The sequence below is a fragment of the Aspergillus ambiguus genome, assembly GCF_047715705.1.
Source record: "Aspergillus ambiguus strain CBS 117.58 unplaced genomic scaffold BDV59scaffold_3, whole genome shotgun sequence".
Classification (NCBI taxonomy): domain Eukaryota; kingdom Fungi; phylum Ascomycota; class Eurotiomycetes; order Eurotiales; family Aspergillaceae; genus Aspergillus; species Aspergillus ambiguus.
In genome coordinates, this window is record NW_027395516.1 from 1,323,234 (window position 1) to 1,349,416 (window position 26,183).

The window sequence follows — 26,183 nt, forward strand, 5'->3', positions numbered from 1 at the left end:
GGCGATGACTCGTCGAAACCAGCCGCGGATGGCTCATTCACTAGCCCTGGCTTGTGTAGTCAAAAATGGCGGCGGCCTTCAACACCGCGGCCGGGCTAGCTCAATCGGCAGAGCGTGAGACTCTTAATCTCAAGGTTGCGGGTTCGACCCCCGCGTTCGGCTTCTCTTTTTGCGTCTTTACCACCTTCATCTGTCTGTAGAAATGATAGGGATGGATGAAATGGGGAGCATTTTTGCTGTGCGAAATGATTGGTTGGTGTGGGTGGATGCGACTACCAAACGGATAATACCAGTGGCTGAAAGTTAATTTCTACGGCGGTAAGACCTGAAGAAAAATGAATGCTATGTTATGGTAGCAATATGCCCAGTCATAGAATCATCGTCCTATTTTATTATATTATCGTGCCCTGCACTGCAATATCACATACGGAAAAAAAAAAAAACCATACCATTAAATCAAGTAATATGTGGATAAGAAATAGATAAGTAGGAATAGACCGACCCAGAACGCCCGATGCTATGCAACAATTGCAAATTCATAACGCCGGCCCAGAGGAACTCCCCTGTAGAAACCCGCCCCCTATCATAAACTACCATCCACCCTGCGACGGACCCAGTAGGACAGGTAGGTAGAATAAATCAAATCACGCAGCGGGCAGCTGGTTACCTGTGTACACACTCTCAAAGTCCAACGAGTTCAACATGCCATTGACCCGGTCAATTTCACGGGTGAGGTCCTCGACGTTCATGGCAAGACTGCTCACCTCGTCGAACTTGCGACGTCGATTGGCATCTGCGATCATCTCCGAGACAAAAAACTTTTGTTCTTCCAGCACGATCAGTCGTTCTCGCAGGGATTTCTCCTCGGCCTCCAGTGCCGAGATGGCGCTGCTTGTGTCGCTTGCTAGGCTGCTGTTGCTGCCACTCGCGGCGACACTTCCATACCGGATGGATGCCAGGGCCGATCCATGCCGCTGGTGGCCCCCGTTGGAAGTACTGCTAGGACTGGGACTGCCGGGGACGCTGGTGGCACTCGGTAACCGTCCGTTAGGTGTTGCGTGTTTCAGAATCTTGGGCAAGGTCTTAAGAGGAAGCATGTGTAGATGAAGGAAGTTGCTGGCTTGTTGGTGTATTGCCTTTTGGAGACGCTTCTGTGTCGGCGAGTCTGTGGGCAAATCCCGGATTCGCCTCGCAGCGACGTCGTATTGAGCAAATGAATCAGTTAGCCGCTTGCGGACCTTGGAAGCCTCTGCTATTTGTGCCGATGATGGTGGTCGCTTCGGATCTCTGTTTTGGCAGTTAGGAAAAGCCCACATAGAACGGCACCGCAGATACACTTACTGCAAAGCAGTGAGCAACCTCTGGAACTTCGGCATCAGGAGTCGAATGCCCCGTTCAAACTGCATGAGGTTCTCGTAGCCCCTCACATCCGGAGGCTTTCGGGCTAAATCAGCCTCGAAATCTCGACGATCGAACAAAGTGGCTCTGCATTCCTTGCATAGCCGAACGTCAACATTGATGACGTCCGTATCGGTTGCCTTTTCGGCAGCTGTGTGGGACACTATTTCACCGTCAGAACCTAGCAGACAATGGGCCGGACAGGGACCATACGAGGCGTTATGCTCAGGGGCACCTCCGTAGAACACCCGGTAGTCGGGTCGCCGCAGACAACTCGCCCGCAAGTTCTGCAATGGTGCCTCCGAAACGTGTAACTGGTAAAATCCTGCTGGCAGAAGGGACACCTCAAGACGCTCGCGTCGTCCTGCCAGGTGACAATGGTCTGTTCGAGGGCTTTCCGCTGGTCGTTCTGCCACGATATGGACCAGAGTTTGTTCGTGCCGGACTGAATCTGCTCCGGCGGTAAGTTCGCCAGTAGCTGGGTGAGGCGTGTCAAACGCTTCTCCAGCCGCGACACTTCCAAGAAAGCCTTGTCGACCGTCTGCTTCCTCACTGCCTTGAATGCATCTGTCTGATCTCGCACCGAGCCTGCCACTTGTTAGCCGCCATCCGCTCGGAGCACAGGAAAGGTCGGCATGGGTTTACCAGTGTGATCGTTGTAGCCGTCCCGCGACTTGTAGCAAGTCTCACAGACCCTGCACCACAGCCCTCGCACTGGTTCGTGCTGCGCCGACCGCGACAGTTTCATCTGATACATAGTGTGCTCCTCGCAGAAGAGCTTCCCGCACTTCCGACAGTGGACACACCCGTTTGTAGCATTGAGTCGTTTGCCGCAGGATGGTTCCAGACACACATCGTAGAGGCCGCGTGGTTGCCAGTGATCCTTTGTGACGATATCATCGGGGTCGAGAGGCCTGGGGTGCTCCGACAGGGGCGGTGGTGCGTGGGAGGCGGAGACATGGGGCCGGCTGGTGCCCGCAAAGGCCTGCAGGTTTTCGTTGGACTCGAAGACGTCCAGCCCCTTCAGTTTCTGGTTCAGGACCGCGAGAGGCTGGAAGCGTCGGGCCTTCTCCATCTGGGTTTTAAACCAATCCTTCACTTCATCCTGTCGGCCGTCTTCCAGGTTCTGGTGTACGTCATCGAGGTGTCTGCGGGAGAACATTAATCGACGGTAACGGGGGAGTGACGCCTGATAAATACCTATTCAGCTGCAGCAATGTCACCTGGAATGATGTTAGCACATGTTTGATCGTAGACAGACGCCGGGTAGGTAGCTCGGCGGTAAAGACGGGGTAGGATGAGCGTACCATCTCCTCACTGCAGATCGGACAAGCCAGCTGGGCACCGGCAGCTGCCGGAGGTGCAGGAATGGAGGAGCCGACATTGTCGAGCGAAATGCGGGAGGTGAGATCTTGGGTTTCGGATGAGAGCTGGGAAGCCGAAGCCTGCGAGCTGAGGGAGAGGCTACTGGCGGACGGCGAAAGGACCCGGGGCTTTTGCTGCGGAGATGATAGAGAGCCCGATAGAGCGTTCGGGGTGCCCAGGACACGGCCTCCACCCAGCGTCCTCCGGGACATGGTGCAAGGGGATTATGGGAGCATGGGAGCCAGGAAGCCCACAGATGGGGGAGGCGAGAAGCGGAGGGAGATATAAGAGGGAGGGAGTTGGAGAGAATGATAGAAGGATGCAGTAAGTAGGCAGTTCAGGTGAGAATGAGCGTAAGAGGTTACGGCGGATCCAGAAAGAGGGGCCTTGTGGCCTGAGGCAGAATATAGACACCTGACCCATCAGGCTGTCGCACAAGCAAATATCAATTCGGGCTTCTAATCGATACAGTATCTTTATGTACCACCAAATACTTAGTACACAACATAATGAGATTGCAACCCACTGCTCGAATTAATGCTCAAACGCAGATGTCTCTCTATCACCAAAAATCCCGAAGAGCAATGGTCCCACCCCAAGCATGTCGTACAACACGCGCACAAAAAGAAAAACTCATCTCTAAACTTTCCTTCTACGCTCGGCCTCGGCCAGCTTCTCCATCTCTTCCTGGGCCTTCCGGGCCGTTTCCCGTTCCAGCTGGTCCTTTCGGCGCACAGCGATGTCCTTGGGCCGGAAGTCGCTGAACATGTTCTTCAGGACATTCTCAATGACCCAGCATCCAGCATAGTCGATGATCATCAGGACCGTCAGGGTGAGCTTGAACTCCATGCTGAACGGCACCAGTCGCAGCTTCTCATTGAGCTCAGGAATGAACTCCGTAGCGCAGGAGAAGGCGACACCAGAGGCCGCAACCAGACCCCAGTACATGGCCTTGTTCTCGCGGATAGACTCTCTGAACGGACGACCCTGGTAGTTGATGGAGAACGTAGAGATTTGCTGGATAAGCTGCAGGAGGTAAATCGCGCTGTTTAGCAGCGACGGCTCGAATTCACCTTCCAGGTCGATGTCGGATTGACGGCTACAAATAATTAGTGGAAGTTTGTGAGGTGCTAGCGCCGGGCATACGTACGGTTCAATGGAATAGACGTAGTTCGACAGGTAGATCAAGGTAACAATGTGGATGGCGAACTGTCCAAGGACAGATCCGATAATGTATACGTTGAAAATGTTCGGCTGTGGCCGCTCTTTGGACAGGCCTTCCACGGACTAGAGACGTATTAGTATATCGACAATAATGCATAACACCATTCGTTCTTACCTTGGCGCGAGAAATAGAAAGGAAGCAGACGCTCATCAGCATACCGCTGATCGTCACCTGGCCATCGCCAAACTTGATACCATCAAGATAGATGACACTCAAACTGTACGCAGTGATCAAACAGTTCAGAGCCAGGATCTTGTACATCTGGATGGTTGCCACAAGGGTGCAGCGACCTTGGCGGAGGATGTTGGGGATCGCAATAACATTGGCCAATTTACTGGTGAATGGGGCAGCGACGGAGGCATCCCCAAGCTTGATAGTAGGAGGTTCGCTGTCATCCAGTTCTTGCTCCATCATGGATGCGGTGAGCTTATCAGCGAAGCCAGCGGCGGCGTTAGAGGCTTGCTGCTGGCGTTGTTGTTGAGGAGTCAAATTGGAGTTAGACTGCTGGATTGCCTGAGCGCCAGGAGAGGTGATGGTGGGGATCTCCTCGGTTTGAGCCTGAGCACTTGCAGCAGTGATACCCTTCCGCGCCGCTTCTCTCTCAATGGCCTTCTGGTAATGTGGGTTGGTTGGACCGGGAGGATACAGATGAGCGATTTGCGCAGGAACTGGTGGGGACGGCTGGTTGAATCGTTGCATCATGGAGACCTGCTTCTCGTAAATCTCCTTCATCTTCGTGTTGCGATAATGTTCAGCGATCCGGTTAAGGTCGTCCTGGGATCCATTTAAGAGCGCAACACCAACGTGAGCTTGTTTGAGAGCTCCGACATCGTTAGTGCCATCACCACACATCAGAGTCGTGTAACCAGCGTCTTTCAGGCCAAGGAGAATGTCTTCTTTTTGCTTGGGAGACACACGAGCATAGACCCAAGTGTGACGCAGGAGGTCAGCAAAGGCCTTCTGGCCCTTGAACTTAGCCAGAGCATAACCGGTGATACAAATATCCTTGGTTCTCAAGATCTCGGAATCCAAGTCCTGGGTAGGGTCCACGTCACGGTTGAACTTATCATCAATGCTTCGCCAGACCAATCTCGTGCCAGAAGTATCATTTTCAGGGGCATCCAGGATCAAAACATCACGATCCACAATCTCGACCTGACGTGCCACATGAACGGCAGTCAACGGATTGTCACCGGTGATCATGACAACACGATGGCTGCTCTCGTTCAGCATGCGCACGGCCTTGACGGCATCGTCCTTCAAAGGACATTGCAGGACAAGGAAGCCAGCAAAAGTCAGTTCAGACTCGATCTCCTCACGGACGTAGTTGTTGACACGACTCTGGGAAAGCTCCGCCTCAGGTGACAGGTACTTATAGGCGAGGGCAATGACACGAGCACCGTTACGGGTGAAGTATTTGAACGTTTCCTCATAGCCCGGGGGAGTGTTGACCAGCATGGACCGGATGGTCTCAGGAGCACCCTTGACACCCACAAATGTCGACTTAGCCTTCTTGGAAGATTTGCGGTCATTGTGTGTCACGGTAGCGATGGTGCTCTGACGCTTCAGAGCGGAGGAAAACTGGAATCGTCTCTTAATCTGGACAGACTCGAGGGAACGAGAACCCTGAGCGGGGTGATTCTTGCACATAAGCGTATCGTTCTTACCAAGTGTCCAGCCGAGCCACTGCAGCGTGGCCTTCTCCATGGGGTCACCGACGACATCACCCTCGTCCAGCTTAACCAACGCATGCGCGCTCGCAAGGACAAGGGTCGTATCCGGTCCAATGCTAGCACCATTGGCGAGTTCCGTGTGAGCGCCATTTTTTTCAGCCTTGGTATCCTGGTTTCCGAGAGAGATGCCCGCAATCCCGTCAACGACAAGGTCTTCGCCCGTCAAGGTACCGGTCTTATCGAAGCAAGCAACATCGACGCGTCCAGCAAACGGGATCCGGAAAGGCTCAGTGCAAAAGATCGCAAACTTGCTGAGGGCAGCCAGACTGGTGTTGACGGCCAAACTGAGCTCCATGGGTAGCTCTGGGGGTACAACACTTGTGATGATAAGGACACAGTCCAGGAGCAACTTGGACCGTTTCCGGTCCTTTGAGACACCCTCCTGCCAGACGTACCACGCAGCGGCGAGGGCAAACATGAGAAGAAAGAGAATGAAAAGAAGAGCCTCGACGTTATTGGCCGAGACTCGTTCAGTCGAGTAGATCATAGTACGGACAAGGCTACCTTGACTGGTTTCGAAGCCAGTCTTCACCACAACACCTACAGCGCCGTTGTCCGGCGGGGGAGGAACCTTCGACGTAGCCTTCTGCGTGTTTTCGGAGTCTTCCGTACTCGTGTTAGGGTGGGTGATCTGCAGGACCTTGGTGCCGCCGTGCACAAAGGCATTCTTGTCCAAGCCATCCGGCTCGATGAGATCATCAGCCGGGCGGAGCTGAACCGATTCCTTCAGAAGAGGCGTGCTCTCGCCCGAAAGCATGGCCTCATTTACGATAGCACTGCCATTGAGCAGAAGGATGTCGCACGCCACACCGCCGTCTTCCTTGGTACGGTTGACAGACATCAGATCGCCGGGCAGAAGCTTGTCGCTAGTGATTTCCTGCCATTTGCGCTCGCGGTACACCCAGACGTCGTAAGGCTTGATGTTCATCCCACGGAACTCAGTCAGAGTTCTCTGGCGCTGCCACACAACCGTGCTCTCGAACGCAACCAGCATAAAGAGAGTGAACAAAGAGTAGTACCAGTATTCATCCAGCATCCACAGCCCAACGCAGAACACCTGGAACACGAAGAAAGGCGCCACAGCGTGTTCTTTCCAAAGCTCGACGAAACCGGGAACGGGGATATCGAAGGTGTTGTCTCCATAGTGATGCTGGGTCTTCTCAACTTCGGCCTTCGTGGTAAGACCTTCGCTCTGCTGGAAAGCCTTGAGGGCGGGCTTGGGCTCGGCGTCGAGGACATAGGACAGGGGGCCGAAGGATCGACGCTCCGGATAGAAGAGAAAGCGACGTTTCTGGAATAAGAACGACACAGTCCGCTTCCCACCCATGGAGTCATGCACCAGAGGACAGATTTCCGCCGAACCTGCGTTGGCGGCGGGGATGACCTTGATGAGCTGGGCGGAGTCGAGAGACTTGGCGGTGGTCGCGGTGAACAAGGTTCGGATATTGATATTCCATTTGGTCATCAACCAAAGGAGGGACTGCGCTGTGATGATCGACGCAACCCACACGAAGGTCCATTCCTGTCCTTGGATATAGGTATCGTAGCGTTCAGGGGAGAGGTAGAAGGCGAAGAAAGCTGGCCAGACGACTATGAACGGCCACACGTAGGTGTGTAGCTGACGAGGGAGGGGATTATGAAGGGAGGCATGTTGAATTTGGGGGTCATCCACGAGTTTGGCCCTAACACGCCAGGTCAGCTGAGACCGTCGGACATTGATGATGGCAAGAACTTACATGGTGACACGCGAATGTCGACACCGCAGGTCAAACAACGGGAGAGAGGGAAATGGGGAAGTCGAACTCAATAAACCATAGGAGAAGAGCGGATATACAGAGACGACAATGATCTCTTGGGCCGAGAGTCTGGGGGGAGAGAGATGTCGCGAAAGAAGCCACCTCGACGGTCCAAATTTCCTCTCGCCGCCTGTGATGGTGAAGAGGTCCAGCCCGGCGCGCCTATTGGTCAGCCCCACGTGCCATGCTCTTGCAGCCACTCCGATCGGAACCGGCAGTTTTCCCGGATTTGCTTTGCCTTCTACACAGTGCGATGTTTACAACCCCCCCCCCGACCGGCACAAAAGAGCGATTGATTCATATATGTCTAACTATTCTACAGCTCAGTCTATACTTCGTCCGAGGTAACCAGGAAAGACTTGTGTACGTTCACCCCAGGTAGAGACGCCTGCCTCGGATACAAGTCCTCCTGGCTGCTGTTTCGGCTCCCCCGTGATGTCTGGATGGTCGTGGTGACTCCGTGTGCATCTTCAGGGTCCAGGTCTGGGCGCCAGAACTTAGTCGTGGACTGGTCTTGCCGGGATTGATGCGTTCCGTTCATGCTGGACAACGGCATACTGCCCGCGGTGGGCTTTATGCTGTGAGTACCTCCATAGGTGGTCCCCTTCACCCAGCGAACAAGGGGACGGAGAGTGACTAGACTTCCTGCCGTGATACCGAGACCAGCCTCCACGTTGGACCAGATTGAGATATTGGACGTCGCGTCTAGATCGGATCATTGTCAGCCATCACTAGTCCCATGGAGCTCTCCCTCTCCTGTTCCCAAGGTCACTTACAGAGGAATTCGGGATCTTTGTACGTATGAAGGTAGGGTATGCGGACGATAACGGCAGCGCTCGCGCTAAACACACCATGAGCGTCAGCAACAGCAGCAGGAGAGTTTGTTATGAACATACACGCATCCCAAACTCAAAATGCCAGCCAGAGCGGCCTTGGTCTTTGGCGTCATTTGCAAGTTCCACACCAGAGCGATAGGCAGGAGGCCCAGGGCAAAATCGCAAACCGTTGCGGTGACACTGTAGAGGTAGGCGATGTCGATAAGGATATCGACATCCAAACAGTGTCCCGTTCCCAAGACTCCAGGCTCCAATCGTCTCCAGAAATAGTCAACCGGATGGCACTGCAAGGTCAACACAAACCAGAACACCAAGCCAACCACAGTGGACAGAGCGATGACTACCCATAGGAGTATCGTATGAGCCTTCGCGACGGTGAGACGGAGAAGGGCCAACGCGATCGAGATTTTGGCGACGACACATGTGAAGACGTAGCTTGTCTGGCCCAGCCACCACCACTATCACATATGTCAGAATGCAAGGTTATTGTGAAGAGAACCACTGGCTGTCGTTGTCTTGGGGTAAGAGCATACAAACATGGCTGTTTCCCTCTCATGAGCGGTGAGGACTTCAAGCTTCTGTCCGAGGCCGTAACATGCTCCGGTTATTCCACATAATGCGAACAAGATCTCCAATGCCTGGAAGGAACAAAGTCAGTGAATTGGCCAGAGACGATGGAGATCCCAGCCGCATACCATCGCAAAGACCATGAGGGCGTCATCCCACCCGAAGGCTCGCACCAGCCGGAGTCGGACAAAGCATCGCAAGCAAACGGCGATGAACGAAAGGGCCAAAAAGACGACTGTGACGACGAAGATTGATAGACTGCGGCCCTCGAGTTCGGCCATTTCGACGCGCAGTGGAGGCTTGATTAGATCAAGCAGGGTTCATAATAGTATATACTAGTCCCGATACCATGGTCTCCCCGGAGGAGGCAGGCCAGAAAACCATGGAAAGGGCAAATAGTGTTGATTTAGTAGTACGACTGACAGGCGTCGGGACAGGGTCGTTCTAGGCGGATTAGGGCCCGTTTTAGGGGGAGAAGGGCAACCAGAGTACGAAAGAAAGAGAGTTCAACGCTAAATAAGCGTATGGCTGATTTGTTTTCGATGATGATTTAGTCAGTGGCAAGCAAATAGTGGCTCTCAGAGCCGACTGGAGCCGTACTCCAGGTGCCACTCACTGGCAGGTGGGGAGGGCTGTGGTGGTATTCGAGAGAAGGCAAATGCTCCCACTAGCACTACCTAGGTAGGTATGAGTAAACTAAAACTACGTACATGATACGATACGGGTTAGGAGAGGGCCACGGGGCGTGAGGAACGCCACGCCATTGTTCTAGAAACACAACGCTCTGACGCCGGTATCTGCAGTGTGCCTGGCATGATCCCTGCTCCTTCGGCTAGGGGAATTTTTGGCATTAGCATTGTCCTCCGTGACATCCGATATCTGTCCGTTCGACAGGGAAGCGGACAGGGGTGGGTAGGGGATTACTATCAGCCCCAGGTTGAGCGCAGAAGCCGTGGGAAGACACATCGGCACCGTGGTACACTTTTCCAGGAACAGGAAATGTACTAAAAACATGCTGTGTAGAATCAAGTGGATGGGTGGGCTGGTCGTAACACGGACGCACTAGAACGGGATGGTTCATCGGATCTCCCTACGACTGTGCGCGGAGACGAAACTCGCGAAGTCCAGTTAGGATAAAGGACCGAGGGCTGAAGCGGGTACGGTGGCCATCGTTGGTTCCTTAGAAAGCCTCGTGAGGATCCACGCAGGTCAGACCTTGGGCTAAATAAAGTAGTTGAGTGGACAGGGAGAAGACGCCCGTTATGAGGATCACGTCGGATGGGCTTCTCCTTGAATCTATGAAAAAGTAGGAACAGCACACTTCTTTTAGAGGGTGAAACGAGGCCGGAATTTTTCTCCTGATCATCGGGCTCTCATGTGCCTAGAAGTAGATCGGGAATTGTGGTCTGTTCTGGGACCCCGAGCATTTCTTAGTCGGATCAACCCACCAGACTAGCTTCTGCCAAGGCTACGAGAGTTGGATTTCTGGTTCACATGCCAAAGAAGAATTAGGGGGTAATATGGTCATCGAGGACTGAGCAAAGGGGTCTTCTCTACCTATCCTTGACAGCTGCTCCACAGGAGGGCGAAAGACAAAACCGAAGGTGGCTAAGACTGCAGACCCTATGATGACTAAGACAGCGAGGGAGTCCAACAATATATTGTATTCCTCACGAGGCAGGACGGTTAATAACTTAATTGTGGACTTACAAGGCTGATGGCTCTCTACTCCTGGTAGATAGATGCTACTGCGTAGGTACCACGTCATCTCAAGTTGCAGCCGCATCGCGTGCTGTTGCTGATCATGAAACGAACGTCTAACCGACTCGATCCTGAGATCGGCAGTTCTTGGTCGCCTTAACGCCGAACAAGCAGTGATTATCATGTGTACCCTTTGCTTCGCTAGGATCAGCTTCTTGTGGTTCCCGGAGACCCGACAGCGAATGGATTGAAGCTCCAAATCATGATTTGCACTGAGTTATCTTTTTTCAGCCGCAGCGAGTCAGTCTGATTTTATTTTTACGTTGGGTGTAGTATTCCGTACGCAGCACGAAGTAGTAGGGGGCTGTTAACCATGCGCTTTGGGAAGAACAGGAAGGGTATGGATGGATTCAGGCAAAAAAAATTTTATATATATATTTTAAAAAAATTTAGCATGTGCAATCCTTCTGAACATAGTAATAATAGTGCGACGGTATGTCAGTGTGTCTGCATGCCTTCCCCCTCATCATTGGCTTGCGGCATGACAGGTGCCAACCAGTGTATGTATGAAACATGACACCACTTCCAGGTCATCCATGGGCTAAGGAGCTGCCGACGGGAGACCATGGGTGCGACGTCGGGGGGACCCCGGCAGATTCCTGTAGCTTTCCATAGAATCTTTTCCTGTTGTTCTGTTGATGCATCGTCTGTGGAACACCAAAAATTCCCTCGGGTGCGCCAATTGCCAGCAATCTCTTCTACCCACAGCCGACCATTCTCATGGAAACGCTTCGACTACTCTGGTACTCCTTCAATTCGCTTCGTTTCCAAAGCCGGAGACCTCCGTCGGCGGGTGGACCTTCTGCTCCCCGTATGATGGACGCCATTATTGTCTAGGATTAAGAAAACCGCACTCCACTTAATCTGGCGTTAATATCCACAGCAATTAAACACAACTGCCGATCCAATAACAACAACGCGAACTAGAATCGTGATATTCGATGGGCGAACCGTTCAGTCCAGCTTCCAGGGATCGATCGATGCATTCATCGTTCAGATCTCAGATTCCGGATCACTCAATTTCTAAGTCGATGTATTTGGAAATTCCCGTCTACATTCCGAGACAGTAAATAATAAGAATGCTGCATCTCCCCGGAGCCTGCCATTGAACTCGCAACCTGGTATTCTTGCTTCCAAAATCGCTGATCCGACAATCTTGCTAATAGCTATCTTAGCAGAATTTTTGATCTCAACGCTTCCACAACCGCCGAATGCACGCTGTCCACAAGTATGTTTAGGGCATACCGGAGACTCTCCGATGGACCCATTGCTCAGGAAAAGCTTATGGTCGAAAGAAAAGTGGGTGTATTCCTTATTCTCCCTCTTGGACTGAGTACAGAGGGGAGATATTCTAGAATGTCGATACGAAAAAAGCAAGTGAAGAGCGACGAGTACTGTGTACTCCGTAGCTCATAACAGTCATTAACTCCAACTCCAATTGGCTGGGAGATATGGATCGGCATAAGCTGTACCATTAGAGGAAGAGTCCTTTTGAACATCGATCCACTTCATGGTTGTACTGCGTATTCGGATGAGATGCATCCCCACCATATCTCCGCCGTCTACTGCGTTGAATATGATAATTTCTTTCCGTACGCTCTGCGTATGGAGAAAGAGTCGGCAAGCCCCTCTATATAATCTCGCTTTCGACCTTTAGCTTCACTCCGGAGCACCATTGCCGACGCGGTGGATCTGACTAGTTTATTAGGTTGAAGACGTGCTCTCCCGGATAAACTTAACAATGATCAGTCTATAAGCCGAATCTACAGGCTGTAGAGTAGTCTTGTTCCTTCAGATCACTAGGGGATAATACTTTTCTAGAATGATATTCGGAATTAAATGGGATTAACATGGAGCATGGCGGTTCCATTCTCGGACAATGATTGTGTCACCTGGTTTTAGATAAAGATGCTCCTTGCAAATACCATGATCTTGAAATAGGGCAGCTTAATAGGATTGGTTGGAATCCTTCTTTTCTCCGTAGGGCTTATCTTCTCGCCTTATCGGGTCTTCTCGATCCAGGCTCCTTTCCCGACAACACCTGGGACAGCTGCCCGACGTGGTACGAAAATCGACCTTTAATTCTTATACAGTTGGCCATCTCCCTCGGATTATAATGGATATCTATGTTGGTAGGACTTGGTACCGATTTATGTTAATATATTGTTAGCTAACTAATTCCACCCCGTCATTACCTATTACATCTATAGTCCCATAAATGATCAGTACTAGATAGTATTAACGGCTAATCTTTGCACCAGTGGCATAATGGTATTTTAAGAATATTGATAACAGATACAGCAGACCAACGCGTGTTGCTGATAAAATAAAAATAACCCATGATCGCCGTGTGTTTACTTCAGCAAGAATCTGGAGCTTTGAAGCTCTTCTATGCGCGGCTGATGTATAGGTTTTGACAAAAATACATGATATCTAATTCGTTCAATGCAAGGCCACTGGTTTTTTAGCTTTGCAGAACCCTCTCTTGACCTGCTATACTCTTCACAATCCTGCTTGGGGCTTTATTTCGTAGAGGCTAGTCATCTATGTGACTCTGAGTACTTCTGATACTTTAGTCATCTGTATCGACCAGTAAAAGTATCGCGGATCAAAGACACTCCATGATGACTGCAGAGAACGAGGACATTAACTTAATGGGCGTCTAGCAAGGTCACTAGTGTTTAGGTCTACAGAGGTCCAATGAACGAAGGACGACCCAAGGGATGCAAGATATGGTGGGTTCAGAAGAATCGGACACATTTAAAGATATATACAGACTGAAAATTTACACGCTCAGAATGCTATGCACTGTGCCGTTGTTTCGCAGAAGACCGGCTCTATACATGTCCGCAGAGAAAAGAAGTCTACCACTTGGCCTCCTTGCGGGACTGGAATTCCTTGAGGATGTTGACTCTCTTCTCCAGAGCCTCGACCTCCTTCGCCAGGGCAGTACCGACCTTCTCGGAATCGTTGCCCAGCTTGGCATAGAAGTCCTTTCTGTAAGGGGTAGCAGACATGGCAGCCGAGAAGATCGGCTTGATGACGAAGGAGTGATGAGGCTTGAGGGTGTTTTGGTAGGCGCTACGGAAGGAATCCGAGAGTTCGGAGGAAGAGTTGTCGATGTTGTGGCGAAGGGATTGGGCGGTGAAGTCAAGACCCCTGTTTTGAAGGTAATAATTAGAAGATTGGCGCTATAGCAGGAAAGGTCGGGGGGAGACAATACCGGACAAGCCACACCAGTCCTTCAGTAGCGACATGTTTCTTGGTCTTCAATTCGTTGATAACGAGAGCCTGGAGAGTCTCGGACTCGCCAGGGGCAGCCAGCTGCCTTTCTCTAACTTTCTACAGGGGTATTAGACGCTTGTTATCCTGAATTGGCGGGGAGGGAGACAGACCTTGATGTTGCCGCTGAGATCGTTCTTGACGGGGCTGAAGGCAGCAGAACCAAGGAGATCTAGAGTAAATTAGAGACGAGACAATTAGATAATATATATAAGACACCTACCGAACAGAGTGACCAGCGACTCCGCAGCCTCGAGGAATTCAGTGGTCGAGATTCCATTATCGTTGCCGGCATCGACGGGAACATCGGCGAAGGAGCGCTTGATGGTATCAAACCAAGTACCACCGGGAGGGATAGCAGCAGACATGTTGACCTGAGGAATTGGTGAACAGAAGGAAGAGCAAAAGAGGAATGGGTGTGATGTCGAGGAAAGAAAGGAGATTGTCAAGAGGACAGGGTGAGGGGCAAAAGGTAAATTGGACAGTTATCAACAACGGTCTCACCGCCGGGAGCGGGACACGCAAGCGGTGAAGCATCGCAAGCGGGTCCTTGCCGCCCCCCTGACGCAAACAGAACAAACAGGGTCGCAGTCACGGGGTTTGCCCAACCATCGACGTCATCGACCCAGAGTGCAAGGGAAACTCTATTGTTCCTGGCAAGCAGATTAGCTTCTCTCTCAACAGACGGAGGGGAAGGTTGCGTTATGTTGGCTTCTCCCTCCCGATTGTCCTTCCTCAGAGCTTTGCTCCTCTTCTCGCTGGTCTGACCTCTGTCTTTTCGGTGATCGTCGAAGGTGTCATGAGCACGAGCACTCATCCTCCCGCTGATCAGCATGACCACGACAGAATGGAGACGGATCCACGCACCGCCTTTCATAATTGCTGTCACGACTCTGAGCCGGAGTTCTACACTCTCGAGCAGCTGGTGCGTCTTCCCCGTATTCTCATCCCTGCAGCATGCGAGGTTTCCCATCTTTGACACTTATTGCAGCAACATGCGACCGCAGACCACTTGCATCTGACCAGTAGACGATTTTTCATTGGCCCTATCCCGAAGGGCTGGCTACAAAACCACCGGAGGTCATGGTACAAGACGAGATTAAAGTTCAGAAACTATACTTCGAGGGCCGTCACCTTCTCCGCGGAGACCCAGCTCAATCCTTCAGCCGCGAATCCCGACATATCGGAATTACAACTCCCCACAACAGATCAAGAGGAAGATGGTCATGAAGACACCACAGAGGAAGGGGAAGAGGGTGAACAAGAAAGTGAGCCTAGCAGCCAGAGGACAATCCGTCCATCCAGCCGGCTTCGAACTTTGAATGAGCCTTTGGGAGCTGGCGAGACCCTTCAGACCCCTACACCTAGTCAAAGTGAGCATAGTGAGGACCCTACTGCCAGAGAAGGGGACTCCACGTCGTATTTTACAGCAAGGGAGACACGTCCTGGCTCCTCTCTGATCAGAGACATTCCGGGAGACTATGGAAGTGGAGCTAATACGGGGATACACACTACCCAGCAGAAGCGGCCGATTCCGAGCATTTCCTCTACTCAATATGAAGCCAGTCAGTCGAGCCCCAAGGTGCCTTCTAGCGACTATGGATCCACTTCTGCGTTACTAAAGCCCAGTCCAGGGGCTAAAGGGAAAGAACGACTCAACAAACCCATTTCTACAGACTTGATGGAGCATCATGAGCCGCAAAGCGAACTTGATGAGACAGACGACAATAATGAAGATCGGCCGCGAGACTCGACCGGACCTAGACTGTCTCTCTCAAGACAAGCTGCCAGGTTTAACTTGGACGACAACATCATGGACAAGAAACGGCGCCTCCAGTCCCGACTGGCAAGAACACATGGCTTAATTTCGGACAATATTAGATTCCCCCGAAAGCTCCAGGAAGGCGAAATCATTCGGGCCGAAAACATGCTAGTTCGTGTCGAAGAGACCTTGCAGAATCTCCCAGATGACTACACGGAAAATGACAGTTTGCGTATGGAAACGCGAGTCGCGGACAACTGGCGAGAATTCCTTGTTGTTTGCCGCGTGAACTCCAATAAGCATGCGCCATTCTCATTGCAAATGTACAAGACTCGTGTCATTCCGGAAATACAAAAGCAAGCTGGGAGAGCGTCACCTCACTACGAAATTACCCTCGGCAGGAAACAGACAAGGGTAAATCTATATTCCTCGCTGGATAAGTCCATCGTCATATGGGAGCCTAGCAAACGGGGGACCCGGATCTATATTGTACGACCTAGGTCCACGGCGCATGCTGTGGAATGGTTTACTTCTATATGTCTCGCTTTGGGATGGCATCGTCCAACTTCTCTTCCAATTAGTGTTCCGCATCTCGGCGTCTCGCTGATATTCAAGAACCCTTTTGAGCAGTTTGAGGCTGATGCCGATAATGAAGTTGAGGGAGATGAAGAAGACATACTCGCCAGGTTAGCGAAGCGAAAGAAGCTTGCCGCTACCAGCATTATCCGCGGATGCATGGAGATGCTCAGCAAGAACCCTGAATGGGCAGACGTCTTGGAGGACTGGTCTAAGACAGGACGGATGGGTCTAGCGTGGAAAAGGTATGATAGGCTGGAGTGGATATATGGTGTGCGAGAGGAGAAGATGTACGGCTCACTTGGGATACAAACCACTCATGAGCTGGAGCTTCGACCGAGACAGCATTATTGCACGTTCGTGAACCACGACAACATGAAAGAGAATGAGCCTGAGCCTGTCGAAGGATTTTTAATCCGGCTCACATCACAAAGAGGTGTCCACCAGCGAATGAACAAAATGTTCTATAAACGCCTATATTTCTTCACCCAGGACCACTATTTGTTTTTCTGCCGACCTGCGAAAGCGTTACCTCCGGCTCCTCCAAGGCTCTGCCCAAGCGAATCAGAAATACCTTCTACCCAAGACATCTTGAACCAGATGCCGCTTTCATACGCCGTTGACCCGTTTCCCGTGGCGAACGGCGAGATAACGTGGTTATCTAGTGGAAACAAAGCGCACATAAAATCGCATGACCAGGAGGCTTATGCGCTACTGCGTAGGAATCTCCACAACATCTGCAATGCAGACGGTCATATCGACTTATGTCAGGTTCAAGAGATACGGCATGTACAGCGCGATAGCTGCCCAGCGGACCCTAACATTCGTGAAGGGCCACCTGATGTTCGATTTCACCCAGAAGCTGCGGACACACATCGCGATGACGGTGCCACACAGAATTTTGAAGATGATAGAACATTTGAGCTGGTGTTGGTTAATGGGCTTGTTGCCCGATTCCAGACCTATAACAATGACACCAAGGCTGAGTGGATGAAGAGGCTTGATGCTCTGGTCAGGTACTGGAGAGCCCGAGTTGCGGCCGATGCAACGGAGCACAAAGTCGTTCGGAAACGCAATTTGGATATTCTTGAAATTGACGAAGACCTGGAATCTATTATCGGCCAACATGCCAAGAAGTGGGAGGTCAAGAAGACAGAAGCATCACCGTTCATACACAATATGTGCTCACTGCTTGGATGTCGAGCGATCAAGGTATGTTGAGTTTCCAAGGGGTAGTGTCAATTACTGCATTTCTAAACAAGGTCCATAGATGTCCGGCAGCCTTTACCGGAAGCCTCGTCGGCATGCAACCTTCAAACAATGCAATGTTGTGCTTGCGGATGGGAAACTTCTGATCTTCCAGAGCTCTCTGAGAAAGCGCAATGGCGTCGAGATACCCCATATACATTCATCGTTCGAGACGAGTATCGATCTGGATGACTGCTACGTGTATTCAGGCTTGATAACAGAATCCGATCTCTTATACTCCAACCAAACATTCGACAGCAACCGTCCCGGCCACCGCACCCTGCCCCGAGTTTATTTAGCCTCGGACGTGTTCACCAGTAGCGATGAAGATACCGCTATTACGTTCGTAGTCTGGCAACCGCTAAGGAAGAACTACTTTCGAGCTCGAGAGCGAGGAAAACGGGGCCAGACCACCCAAAAAATCAAGCATGTCACCACTTTAGGTGCGCATGGACGCACGATTGTCTTCAAAGCTCGTACTAGGGTAGAGAAGGACCAATGGGTGATGAGTATTGTGTCGGAGATCGATCGACTGCAGGAGAATCGGCCCGATGATATTCGAATCATCCACCGGTGAGAGTGAGATGGAAATGGTAGTACGCACATGAGACGGCGTTATTCTTACATGTTTTATTCCAGGCATTATGGAGTCTCTAATTCGATACCAAGTGACACTGTCAGTTGTCCTGTTACACTTCGACCTTCATATTCGGACCACATAATTATAACCGAAGTTGCCTTAGTAGTGAAGGTTCTAGGCATCCTGCATCTTTGGCGCCACCGAACCGTTACATTCGCAGTGCGCCAAGTTAGGAATGGGCATTCCTAACTAATCGGCTCCATCCCAATCTGCCGGTTGAGAGGGAATTTCTGGCACACTTGATAGCCCATTTGTATCTCTGTCCGGCCAGCAACCAGTCGGCTTGCATCACATCAGAACAACATTTTTCGGCTGCCGTGCAACAGCGAAAGGAATAATACGGCTGATAAGGCCGCATAGCCCTGGTCAACAATGTTATGCAGAGCACATTAGTCGTTCGGAAAGTGAGGTTGGTGTAGAAGTGCTGCCTGGATCTGGAAACAAATTTGGGGAAAGCCAAATCCTTGCATAGGAGCAAGCACGTAGAAGTTTTTCCAGATGTAATAGCCTTTTCCATACATAATCCGGCGTTCTTTAGCACTAGGAACTGCATCCTCCTGGACGTCATCCTCCATAGTGAGCAAATTCATGAGGGTGAGTATGAATGGCGTGTGCACAGGAGCAAGGGATCTTATGTTGAACAGTCTCGAAAGCTTATTAATTAAAGCTCGGCCAAAAGCAAATCAGAAGCAATGAACTTCAGCACTGTGGTTGAACGACGCTTCTTGCTTAGAGCCGTGTGTTAGTGTGCTATGTGAACGGCGACTGGAAGGTCGCAGATCAGGTGAGAAATTTGAAGTGACTGGTTTGGGACCCTTTTTGAATAGACCTTGGACCATAATTCGGTTGTAGTGAGAGTATTTGAGATGAGGTGAGTTCGATTTGGACGAATGTTGGTGCACTCAAAGTGCTGGGTACAACATATCGTCCGATCTGTCAGGTTGATGCTGGCTTAGACACTTGGACTTCAATGAACGTTACATTTCTCATGCAGTTTTGCATACAACCATATAATACAGATCTAGTATATATACATGACAAAGGCAGCCCACAGTCCTACTCTCTACTTACTCAAAAACAGGCCTCTCTATCTTGACGGCCTCTTTCAACACCCGTTGCCTAACATCTGACCGATAATCCTCCCCAAGCCGGCCCTCGATATCACCCTCCACGACTCCCTTCTCCCAATCTTCCCATTGCAACCATCTCCACCGAGGCCACAGCACTGCCATTACCCGGCCTGTAATAAGACTGAGACTCACCGGCCCATAAGTGTTGCTGTCAAGCGAGCGTTTCGGGTCCTTCGCATCACCCTCCAGCCAAACATGATTGAAGGGCACAATCTGCGAGGACTTCATGCAGGGCTCGCGAGTGGTAATTCGATCACCCGGAAGACCGACAACACGCTTAATAGCGACATGCGAGGGATTGGCTGGAGACCTACAGGCGAAGTCAGTAAGTGGTCATTCCCGTATCGCGTCTACAGAAAACAAGCGGTATGCGCGACTCACCGGAATGTCACTATCATCCCCCGTTCGAGTCTCCTCTTCCGCTCCCACGGCCATCCGGAGCCACCCCACGGCCACATATTGACCAGCACCATGTCACTTTTCGTATGCATCTCCTCGTAGTCTTCGTTGAGGTAGGGGGTCATGGAGGGGCCGCGCACCCACATCACCTGGAGGACATGCTCGGAGAAGAAGAGACCAATCGGGATGATGGGGGCTAGCAAGCGTAGGGCGCGCATAGAACTCCGAATGGGAAGCGGAAGGGCTGCATATCGGGCTCGGAAGGTAGCGAACTGGAAGAAAGGTCGTCGGGATGATTGCGTGGAGGGGTGAGATTGCGAGGAGGCGGATGACGAGGATGTGGAATTGAATGAGGTAGATGATCTCGACTTTGCTGATTCCGGAGAAACTGTGGATCGAAGGGTGTTCCCTCCTTTTGCTGACGATGATGGCATTTGACGACGATGTCGCGTGTCCGTTTGCCGGATTGTGAGGTGTAGGGGGGACCGGAAAGACGTCGGATTTGCAGGTAACACTATCAGACTATTCAATTCCGATACAGAGTAATTATACAAGCGTCGAATGCTTCCAAAAAGAAAGCTAGGAAGTAGGTGCTGTCGCGATCTTGCGATGAGGAAGTTATCGATGTTGAGCTTGTTTGAGATGTTTGCACCATGCCTTGTTGCCTGAGGGAAGAACTTGCGATAAGATGGTCATGTGTTCTCACGTGCGGGGAAGCTGCTTCAGGTACTGATGTCGACGTCCCTTCATGCCAAGTCGGTATTTCTGTCATTCGAATCTCGAATCCTCTACCTGTGTAGGTATCAGGACTCCATCTGACACAGTACATGCTCAGTCTTATGTGCAGCCACGACACTCTCTTCTCCAGGTGATTCAACAGCAATCCGCTGTATACACACACAAAACCCCACCTGTACACCTTTATCAAGAGCTCATCAACATGCCATCCACCTTCATCTCCATCACGGAGCTTCCCACCATAACCCAATTATACAAGCTCAATCGATTATACCCGGTATCCTCGCCTTCGCTCCCGCCATCGAAGCGTCTCAATGACATGATCTCCCTTGTGCGCCATGACATCACCAAACTCCTCGACGTCGACTGCATTGTCAACGCAGCCAATTCGTCCCTCCTTGGGGGTGGTGGCGTTGACGGCGCAATCCATCGAGCCGCAGGCCGGATGCTGCAGAAAGAATGCGCTGAGCTGGACGGCTGCGAGACGGGCGACGCAAAGACGACCAGTGCCTACAACCTGCCGTGCCGGTGGGTTATCCACACGGTGGGACCGGTCTACTCGTCGGCATGCAGGAGAAGCGAATCGCTTCCGGAGAAGCTCCTGCGCTCTTGCTACCGCCGCTGTCTCGAGCAGGCCGTGTCGAAGAAGGCGAGGAGCGTGGCCTTCCCTGCCATCAGCACCGGCGTCTACGGGTACCCGAAGGACAGTGCAGCTTTCATCGCTCTGGACGAGACTCGGTCGTTTCTAGAGAGCGCGGAGGGATGCGATGGAGGCAGCATTGGGATGCTGGAGAGGGTCGTCTTTTGCAACTTCGAGGAAGAGGATGAGTTTGCCTACGAAGAAGCCATCCCGTATAATCCACCATTTCCTTTCATCTGAGTAGTGGCCCGGTGCATGCGCTAACGCGCTGCAGTTATATCTTCCCTCCGGCTGAGCAGAACTGCCCATCTACTTCGGCCCCTCAACCCGACGGTGAGTCTCAAGAAGCATCGCCAGCGTTACTCGGCAGCGTTGATGCCCCCCATACCACTACCGATTCTGCGTCGGAGGAGCAACCCCCGGGACCAAACGGATGGATTGTTAACGTAGAGGATATCGAGCAGGGAGTTGAGCAGTTGGCTGTAAGTGTCTCGCCCAAGGCGAGCGTCAAAAGTGATGATGACTGGGAGGAAGTCAGAGCACCGGTATATGCTCATGCAGAGCGGTTTGACGATGAGAGTGGGGAAGTTGAGAGTCTTCCGTCTACTACCGGTGTTCAGAGTATGCAGTCTAGCGGGATCATCTCCGCAGCCGCGTCTTATTCGACAGAAACAGGCTAGTCATAGAGAGTCCAGCCATATCTTGTTTGATTTAGGTATCTATCTACACAGCTATTTAATGAGACTGCCACCGATTCCCTCCAATCGAGCCTCTAAACCAAGTTATCGATCTACTGCCGATCATGCCAAGCCCGTGCGTATATAGCCTGCAGCTGGTCCGGAAGACATGTCAGACGAATCGAGGAACGTGAAAACCATCAATTGGGCATGAACCCCTTGCTTTATCCTGAATAGGATCTAGGGATACCGAGAGCGTCGGATAGATCTACGGTCCACAACAAAACACAATCGTAATAATGCAATGATACGACCTGTCCTAGTAGCACCAGGATCTCGGCCCAAGCGACATAAGCGAAGCTGAACCCTCTCTCCAGCTCGATTGCCAAGCGAGAGATCCGCAAGCCTTGCCAACCCGACCGATCGGCGATCTTTTTGATGCACACAAAAGGGTAAGAAAACGGCCGATCTGTGCAGTACGGGATGGATGGTGGAACGGACCAGCGGTTCGTCCCCAACAAAAATGCCAACCACCTGGTTCTGGGTTCTGGAGGGAAAAGATGATAGTGACCTCGGAAATTGTTTATCTGGTAGTAAGGATTTAAACAAATTAATGTTCTAATATTATTAAGATATAGAAAAACACCGAGTGGAACGGTTGATGAATTTTCTTCGTCCCACCAACCAACCCAGCGGTTCGCTCCCGTGTTGGTCGGATCTCCCAGCCGTCGATCGCGGCGGCTCACGATCCCGTCCACACACCAATGTGCATATCGCACCCACCGGTGGCTGAGATCGAGACATCTCCACACTCCTATATCCCAAAGATGATCCCAAGTCCGATGCGGGCGTTCTCCGTGGGAAGGCACACAGAAGAGAAAGAGACATAACGCGTCATGGGCAGGCGTAGGCTTTCTGTCGCTCCTGGATTCATACCAAAACATCACAATGGAGCAGACGACCTGCTGCGTAGCTCACGCGAGAGAAAACTATTAAAACACAACTCAGCATCATTATCGACATCATCGAGATCAGGGACGAAGCCAGTCGATCGATGGGATCATCTGCCGAGTCCGAACCCGAGACCACGGGTCGGGCATCGCCCTGTTGGATCAAACAGGAACAAGATTGACATAGCCTGAGATTTGGAATTATCATCATCTGCAGTGGGGTGCCCCTAATCGATAAACCTGGGTGCGTAGTAGAAAAGTAAAGAAAGAATAATGGTAAAAAAAAAAAAAAGAGGCCCCTGCCCAGAAAAACAACCTTTCTCCCGCACCCATCCTTGTTCCACTCCCCTTCCCCCCACGGCCACTAGGACACGCCTAATGCATGCCATCCAGCCAGTAGGATAGTTTCCCCCTCGTGTTCGTGGCTCAATCTCAGGGGCAAGATCGCATCGATCGACGCTGCCGGAGGCGAAGGACCAGGGAACGACTTATCTTGCAGTGTCGGACGCCTAACCCAATGGCGAAACACCGACATTCCAGTAAATTTCCACCATCCCGGTCAGACTATCGCGGCCTAAGCTACTTAAGACTTTGCGTCCCGCTCAATAGTCAACGTGGACGGTGATGGGCGGATCGTCTGCAACCTTTCTGCTTCCCGGTAAGACACAAGGTTCCGTGGATGCCTTTCCCGCGTCGTGGAGGCTGTATGGTAAGCGAGTATTATATGTATTGTACGGGATGTACACAGTCAGTGAAAGACAAGGCAGGCACATGTGACTGGTCTACCCTGGAAGGTGACCGCGGAGGTCTCACTGTCTCGCTGGCACGGTCCACCTGGATCGAATCATGGGCGGCTCCCGCTGTGAGACATTCAACTATTGCTGTCGTGTAACTGGGAGCAATCATGCAGACCTCGGGCTGATCTACCTGGCATGCCGTGGCGAGGGGAACAACACGGATGCAAGTGCACATCAGCAACGCTGATGCGGTATCAGGCTGGCGTTCCACGGCATATGTGGGTGTGTATGTATGTATGTATGTATGTATGCTGTAGGGAACCTGGGCGTCCGTATCAAACGCATACTTACTTACATACCTAACAAACCGATATACTTTACCTGAAGCTGGTGAGATACCAGTCATGCAGCCAAGGACCGGACTGCAGATAGGAAGAGAGAACAAGGACTTCTCAGACGGATCCTGCAGGTATTGAAAACAATACCTGGGCACTCGAAGATACAATACAACACTCTGCAGGATATCAGTAATGACGAGCCATACGGTACACCCTCCAAAGGATCATTACGAACAGAGCATGCAGCCCCCAAAGCATCTATGTTATGGCCAGTAATACCGTACCATGAACGGTACAACTAAGGGGACCCGAATCCACGGCTCCCACTCGATCCAACCATTATCTTGGGCTAGATCGACTAGAAGGACGCAGAATCTCACTGATTGTCGATCCACCCCTCAATCTCAAATCTTTGTTGACTCCCAATAAGGGCAGTGTAGCCTCAGATCGATCAACCCGAGACCCTTGGTCCACCCATCTCAATGGCCAGACAACGCGGCTCCATCTCCGTGGGGCCACGGACCGCAACAATGGGACAGTAGCGGGCTCGCATCGGATTGGTATGACGCAGATACCAGATTTCAGATCGGCTGCTGCAAAGTACATAGTAATCTAGAGCGCGTGGACCAAAAAACTTTGGAAGACGTCGCCGATCAATGAGAGAAACGAGGAGGACGTGAGATGGGTCATCCCAGGGACAATAGTGTGGAAAACAACCCCATCAACAAACCCCCCAGGCTAGGGGCTATTAGGCGCCTAGGAAAGTTAGTTTAAGCTGGAGGGTTGTCTTCGCGTCGTTTATTGGATACCGCGCAAAGGGAACGCTGGGACGGCAGAGACATTGAACAGACGATGTGGAGAGTGATTGGCTTCGATTTTCTCCAGGCATGCATAGCGCAGACAGACCATCTCGATGCTGCAGACGCAGTCGATCCTCGCCTCGGTATAAGCCGAGGACACGCAGATGTATTGAGTAGCGATGGCCCGATTGGCTAATCGATCGCAGATACATCGGATCGTGTATGCAGAGGCAAACGAGCAAGCTCGGGGCTCAGACAGGATTCCTAATCGGGTCTTTCTGGAAAAAGAACCCACTGACGCTCGTCTAGATATGCAGACAGACCTTGTTTTCACCTCTGCCGGTGGATCCTGGGGAATCACTTGCATGTTGTACAGGTCGGGAAAACTTCACACCGCTAGGCACCCGAGAAACTGGGTCGGTCCACCGTATGGATAGAACATAGCGGGATCAGGAGAGAAGCATGTCGAGCTTCAAAAAACAGAAGTTGCAGCTACTTCGGAGGTGATATATGGGGATTAGTCATGCGTGAACCAGCCTCTTGTCAGTTACCCGTTCCTGCACGGGTAATGACGTCGTAGTCGGCCGGGTCCCCTTAGACGGGGTTTGGTAACCAGAGAAGCCTGTTTGTGACCACATCGGCCGAGTCCGACCAAACTTAGTTTGATCGAAGCGATCCTTCGTGCGTGTCAGGGTCTGATATCCGATACAGCGGGTGGCGGGGTGGACGATCGTGGCGGCGCATGAATTTGAAATCATGTAATGTCTGGGCATGGACGCGGCAGGCGATAATTCCAAATAGTCCAGAATGGCGGGTTCGAATATTGAATTAGCTTCGTGTAGAGCCCCTCACCGTCTGAAGAGCCGGATCTCGTTCTTCTTGTTCTCCAGAATTTAACGAAACCGGTCGCTAGGGTCCAAGTCCGTGGGAAAGAACTAGTACGCTTGTCATACGTGGACAACTCCGCGGCGTGCGCAGTATGCAAAGGTCGGTCGATCGGGTCGCCGACTAAATTGTTAGGCGCAGGATTAGCTCAGACTATGGGAAATTAGCCATTTATTGCCTGAGTATTAGCCGTATAGTCTGTAAGGATCATACGATGTCGTTACATAGTAGTTCTATCACCATGACTCTGCATGGACAAGACCGCCTTCGCCCCCAGCGTACAGTGTACTCCGTCCGTGGGAGCAAAAAGCCAGGAGGCCAACGCACTCCGGGACGGGCTGAAGGGGGCAAATAAGGCAACCGAGGTAAAAGTGTATGCAGGTGGCGTCCATCTAAAATCTCAACGATTCATGCAAGATGAGATGAGATCCGATCCAACATGATCGAAAAAATGACGATGTCTCGCACTAATCGGGCTGCAGGTAAGATCCCACCAATCAGGTGCGTCATGTCCCGGCCGACATGTGAACATCAAATTCCCATCGCTACCGATCACCGCCATATCGTGAATCTCTTCGGGCGAGAAGTAAAAGTAGTAGAAAATAAAGAAAAAAAATTCAGACAAGCAGAAAGGCAAAACACAGCCCCCCGGGACGTCATACCAACGGTCATGATTCAGAACGTCATCCGGCCGAGATCA

The 26,183-nt window shown here is 51.5% G+C and overlaps 11 protein-coding genes and 1 non-coding gene across 12 annotated transcripts; 3 read left to right on the forward strand and 9 right to left on the reverse strand.

Annotated features, from left to right (window-relative positions):
• Positions 1-89: 89 nt before the first annotated feature.
• BDV59DRAFT_t38 lies at positions 90-162 on the forward strand. The gene has a single exon. It is a non-coding gene; the product is annotated as a tRNA-Lys (tRNA).
• Positions 163-448: 286 nt separating this feature from the next.
• BDV59DRAFT_170343 (putative vacuolar segregation protein (Pep7)) lies at positions 449-3,097 on the reverse strand. Its single transcript, XM_073688402.1, has 6 exons — positions 2,706-3,097; positions 2,599-2,621; positions 2,044-2,546; positions 1,612-1,986; positions 1,342-1,561; positions 449-1,287 (listed from the first exon to the last, which is right to left on the reverse strand). The coding sequence occupies exons 1-6, from the start codon at positions 2,973-2,975 to the stop codon at positions 645-647; spliced, it is 2,034 nt and encodes a 677-aa protein (XP_073552105.1). The 5' UTR covers positions 2,976-3,097; the 3' UTR covers positions 449-644.
• Positions 3,098-3,351: 254 nt separating this feature from the next.
• On the reverse strand, positions 3,352-7,660 carry BDV59DRAFT_88144 (ion-transporting P-type ATPase SPF1). Its single transcript, XM_073697271.1, has 4 exons — positions 7,458-7,660; positions 4,103-7,403; positions 3,914-4,050; positions 3,352-3,862 (listed from the first exon to the last, which is right to left on the reverse strand). Coding segments are annotated over exons 1-4 (3,900 nt in total). The 5' UTR covers positions 7,460-7,660; the 3' UTR covers positions 3,352-3,402.
• Position 7,661: 1 nt separating this feature from the next.
• BDV59DRAFT_88143 (putative integral membrane protein) lies at positions 7,662-9,293 on the reverse strand. The gene is made up of 5 exons (XM_073697270.1): positions 9,049-9,293; positions 8,887-8,991; positions 8,414-8,811; positions 8,294-8,358; positions 7,662-8,222 (listed from the first exon to the last, which is right to left on the reverse strand). The coding sequence occupies exons 1-5, from the start codon at positions 9,199-9,201 to the stop codon at positions 7,846-7,848; spliced, it is 1,098 nt and encodes a 365-aa protein (XP_073552107.1). The 5' UTR covers positions 9,202-9,293; the 3' UTR covers positions 7,662-7,845.
• A 246-nt stretch (positions 9,294-9,539) lies between these two features.
• On the reverse strand, positions 9,540-10,262 carry BDV59DRAFT_170349 (uncharacterized protein). Its single transcript, XM_073688403.1, has one exon. It carries the CDS (start codon positions 9,932-9,934, stop codon positions 9,689-9,691), a length of 246 nt encoding a protein of 81 aa, XP_073552108.1. The 5' UTR covers positions 9,935-10,262; the 3' UTR covers positions 9,540-9,688.
• On the reverse strand, positions 10,263-11,037 carry BDV59DRAFT_170350 (uncharacterized protein). The gene has a single exon (XM_073688404.1). It carries the CDS (start codon positions 10,803-10,805, stop codon positions 10,389-10,391), a length of 417 nt encoding a protein of 138 aa, XP_073552109.1. The 5' UTR covers positions 10,806-11,037; the 3' UTR covers positions 10,263-10,388.
• A 762-nt stretch (positions 11,038-11,799) lies between these two features.
• On the reverse strand, positions 11,800-12,628 carry BDV59DRAFT_170351 (uncharacterized protein). Its single transcript, XM_073688405.1, has one exon. The coding sequence runs from the start codon at positions 12,178-12,180 to the stop codon at positions 11,953-11,955; it is 228 nt and encodes a 75-aa protein (XP_073552110.1). The 5' UTR covers positions 12,181-12,628; the 3' UTR covers positions 11,800-11,952.
• A 788-nt stretch (positions 12,629-13,416) lies between these two features.
• Positions 13,417-14,441, reverse strand: BDV59DRAFT_170353 (GLTP domain-containing protein). The gene is made up of 4 exons (XM_073688406.1): positions 14,187-14,441; positions 14,077-14,135; positions 13,905-14,023; positions 13,417-13,840 (listed from the first exon to the last, which is right to left on the reverse strand). Exons 1-4 carry the CDS (start codon positions 14,329-14,331, stop codon positions 13,546-13,548), a joined length of 618 nt encoding a protein of 205 aa, XP_073552111.1. The 5' UTR covers positions 14,332-14,441; the 3' UTR covers positions 13,417-13,545.
• A 181-nt stretch (positions 14,442-14,622) lies between these two features.
• BDV59DRAFT_170355 (sporulation-specific 71 family protein) lies at positions 14,623-18,277 on the forward strand. The gene is made up of 3 exons (XM_073688407.1): positions 14,623-14,888; positions 14,955-17,513; positions 17,572-18,277. The coding sequence occupies exons 1-3, from the start codon at positions 14,763-14,765 to the stop codon at positions 18,124-18,126; spliced, it is 3,240 nt and encodes a 1,079-aa protein (XP_073552112.1). The 5' UTR covers positions 14,623-14,762; the 3' UTR covers positions 18,127-18,277.
• An 878-nt stretch (positions 18,278-19,155) lies between these two features.
• BDV59DRAFT_170356 (putative mitochondrial inner membrane protease subunit Imp2) lies at positions 19,156-20,345 on the reverse strand (the record flags this gene model as incomplete). Its single annotated transcript, XM_073688408.1, has 2 exons — positions 19,701-20,345; positions 19,156-19,629 (listed from the first exon to the last, which is right to left on the reverse strand). Coding segments are annotated over exons 1-2 (821 nt in total), but the record flags the coding sequence as incomplete, so codon positions are not given.
• A 109-nt stretch (positions 20,346-20,454) lies between these two features.
• BDV59DRAFT_170360 (macro domain-containing protein) lies at positions 20,455-21,866 on the forward strand. The gene is made up of 3 exons (XM_073688410.1): positions 20,455-20,514; positions 20,566-21,308; positions 21,371-21,866. The coding sequence occupies exons 1-3, from the start codon at positions 20,467-20,469 to the stop codon at positions 21,774-21,776; spliced, it is 1,197 nt and encodes a 398-aa protein (XP_073552114.1). The 5' UTR covers positions 20,455-20,466; the 3' UTR covers positions 21,777-21,866.
• Positions 21,867-23,304: 1,438 nt separating this feature from the next.
• BDV59DRAFT_88395 (uncharacterized protein) lies at positions 23,305-24,326 on the reverse strand. Its single transcript, XM_073697274.1, has 2 exons — positions 24,030-24,326; positions 23,305-23,974 (listed from the first exon to the last, which is right to left on the reverse strand). The coding sequence occupies exons 1-2, from the start codon at positions 24,054-24,056 to the stop codon at positions 23,444-23,446; spliced, it is 558 nt and encodes a 185-aa protein (XP_073552115.1). The 5' UTR covers positions 24,057-24,326; the 3' UTR covers positions 23,305-23,443.
• Between the last annotated feature and the right edge of the window lie 1,857 nt (positions 24,327-26,183).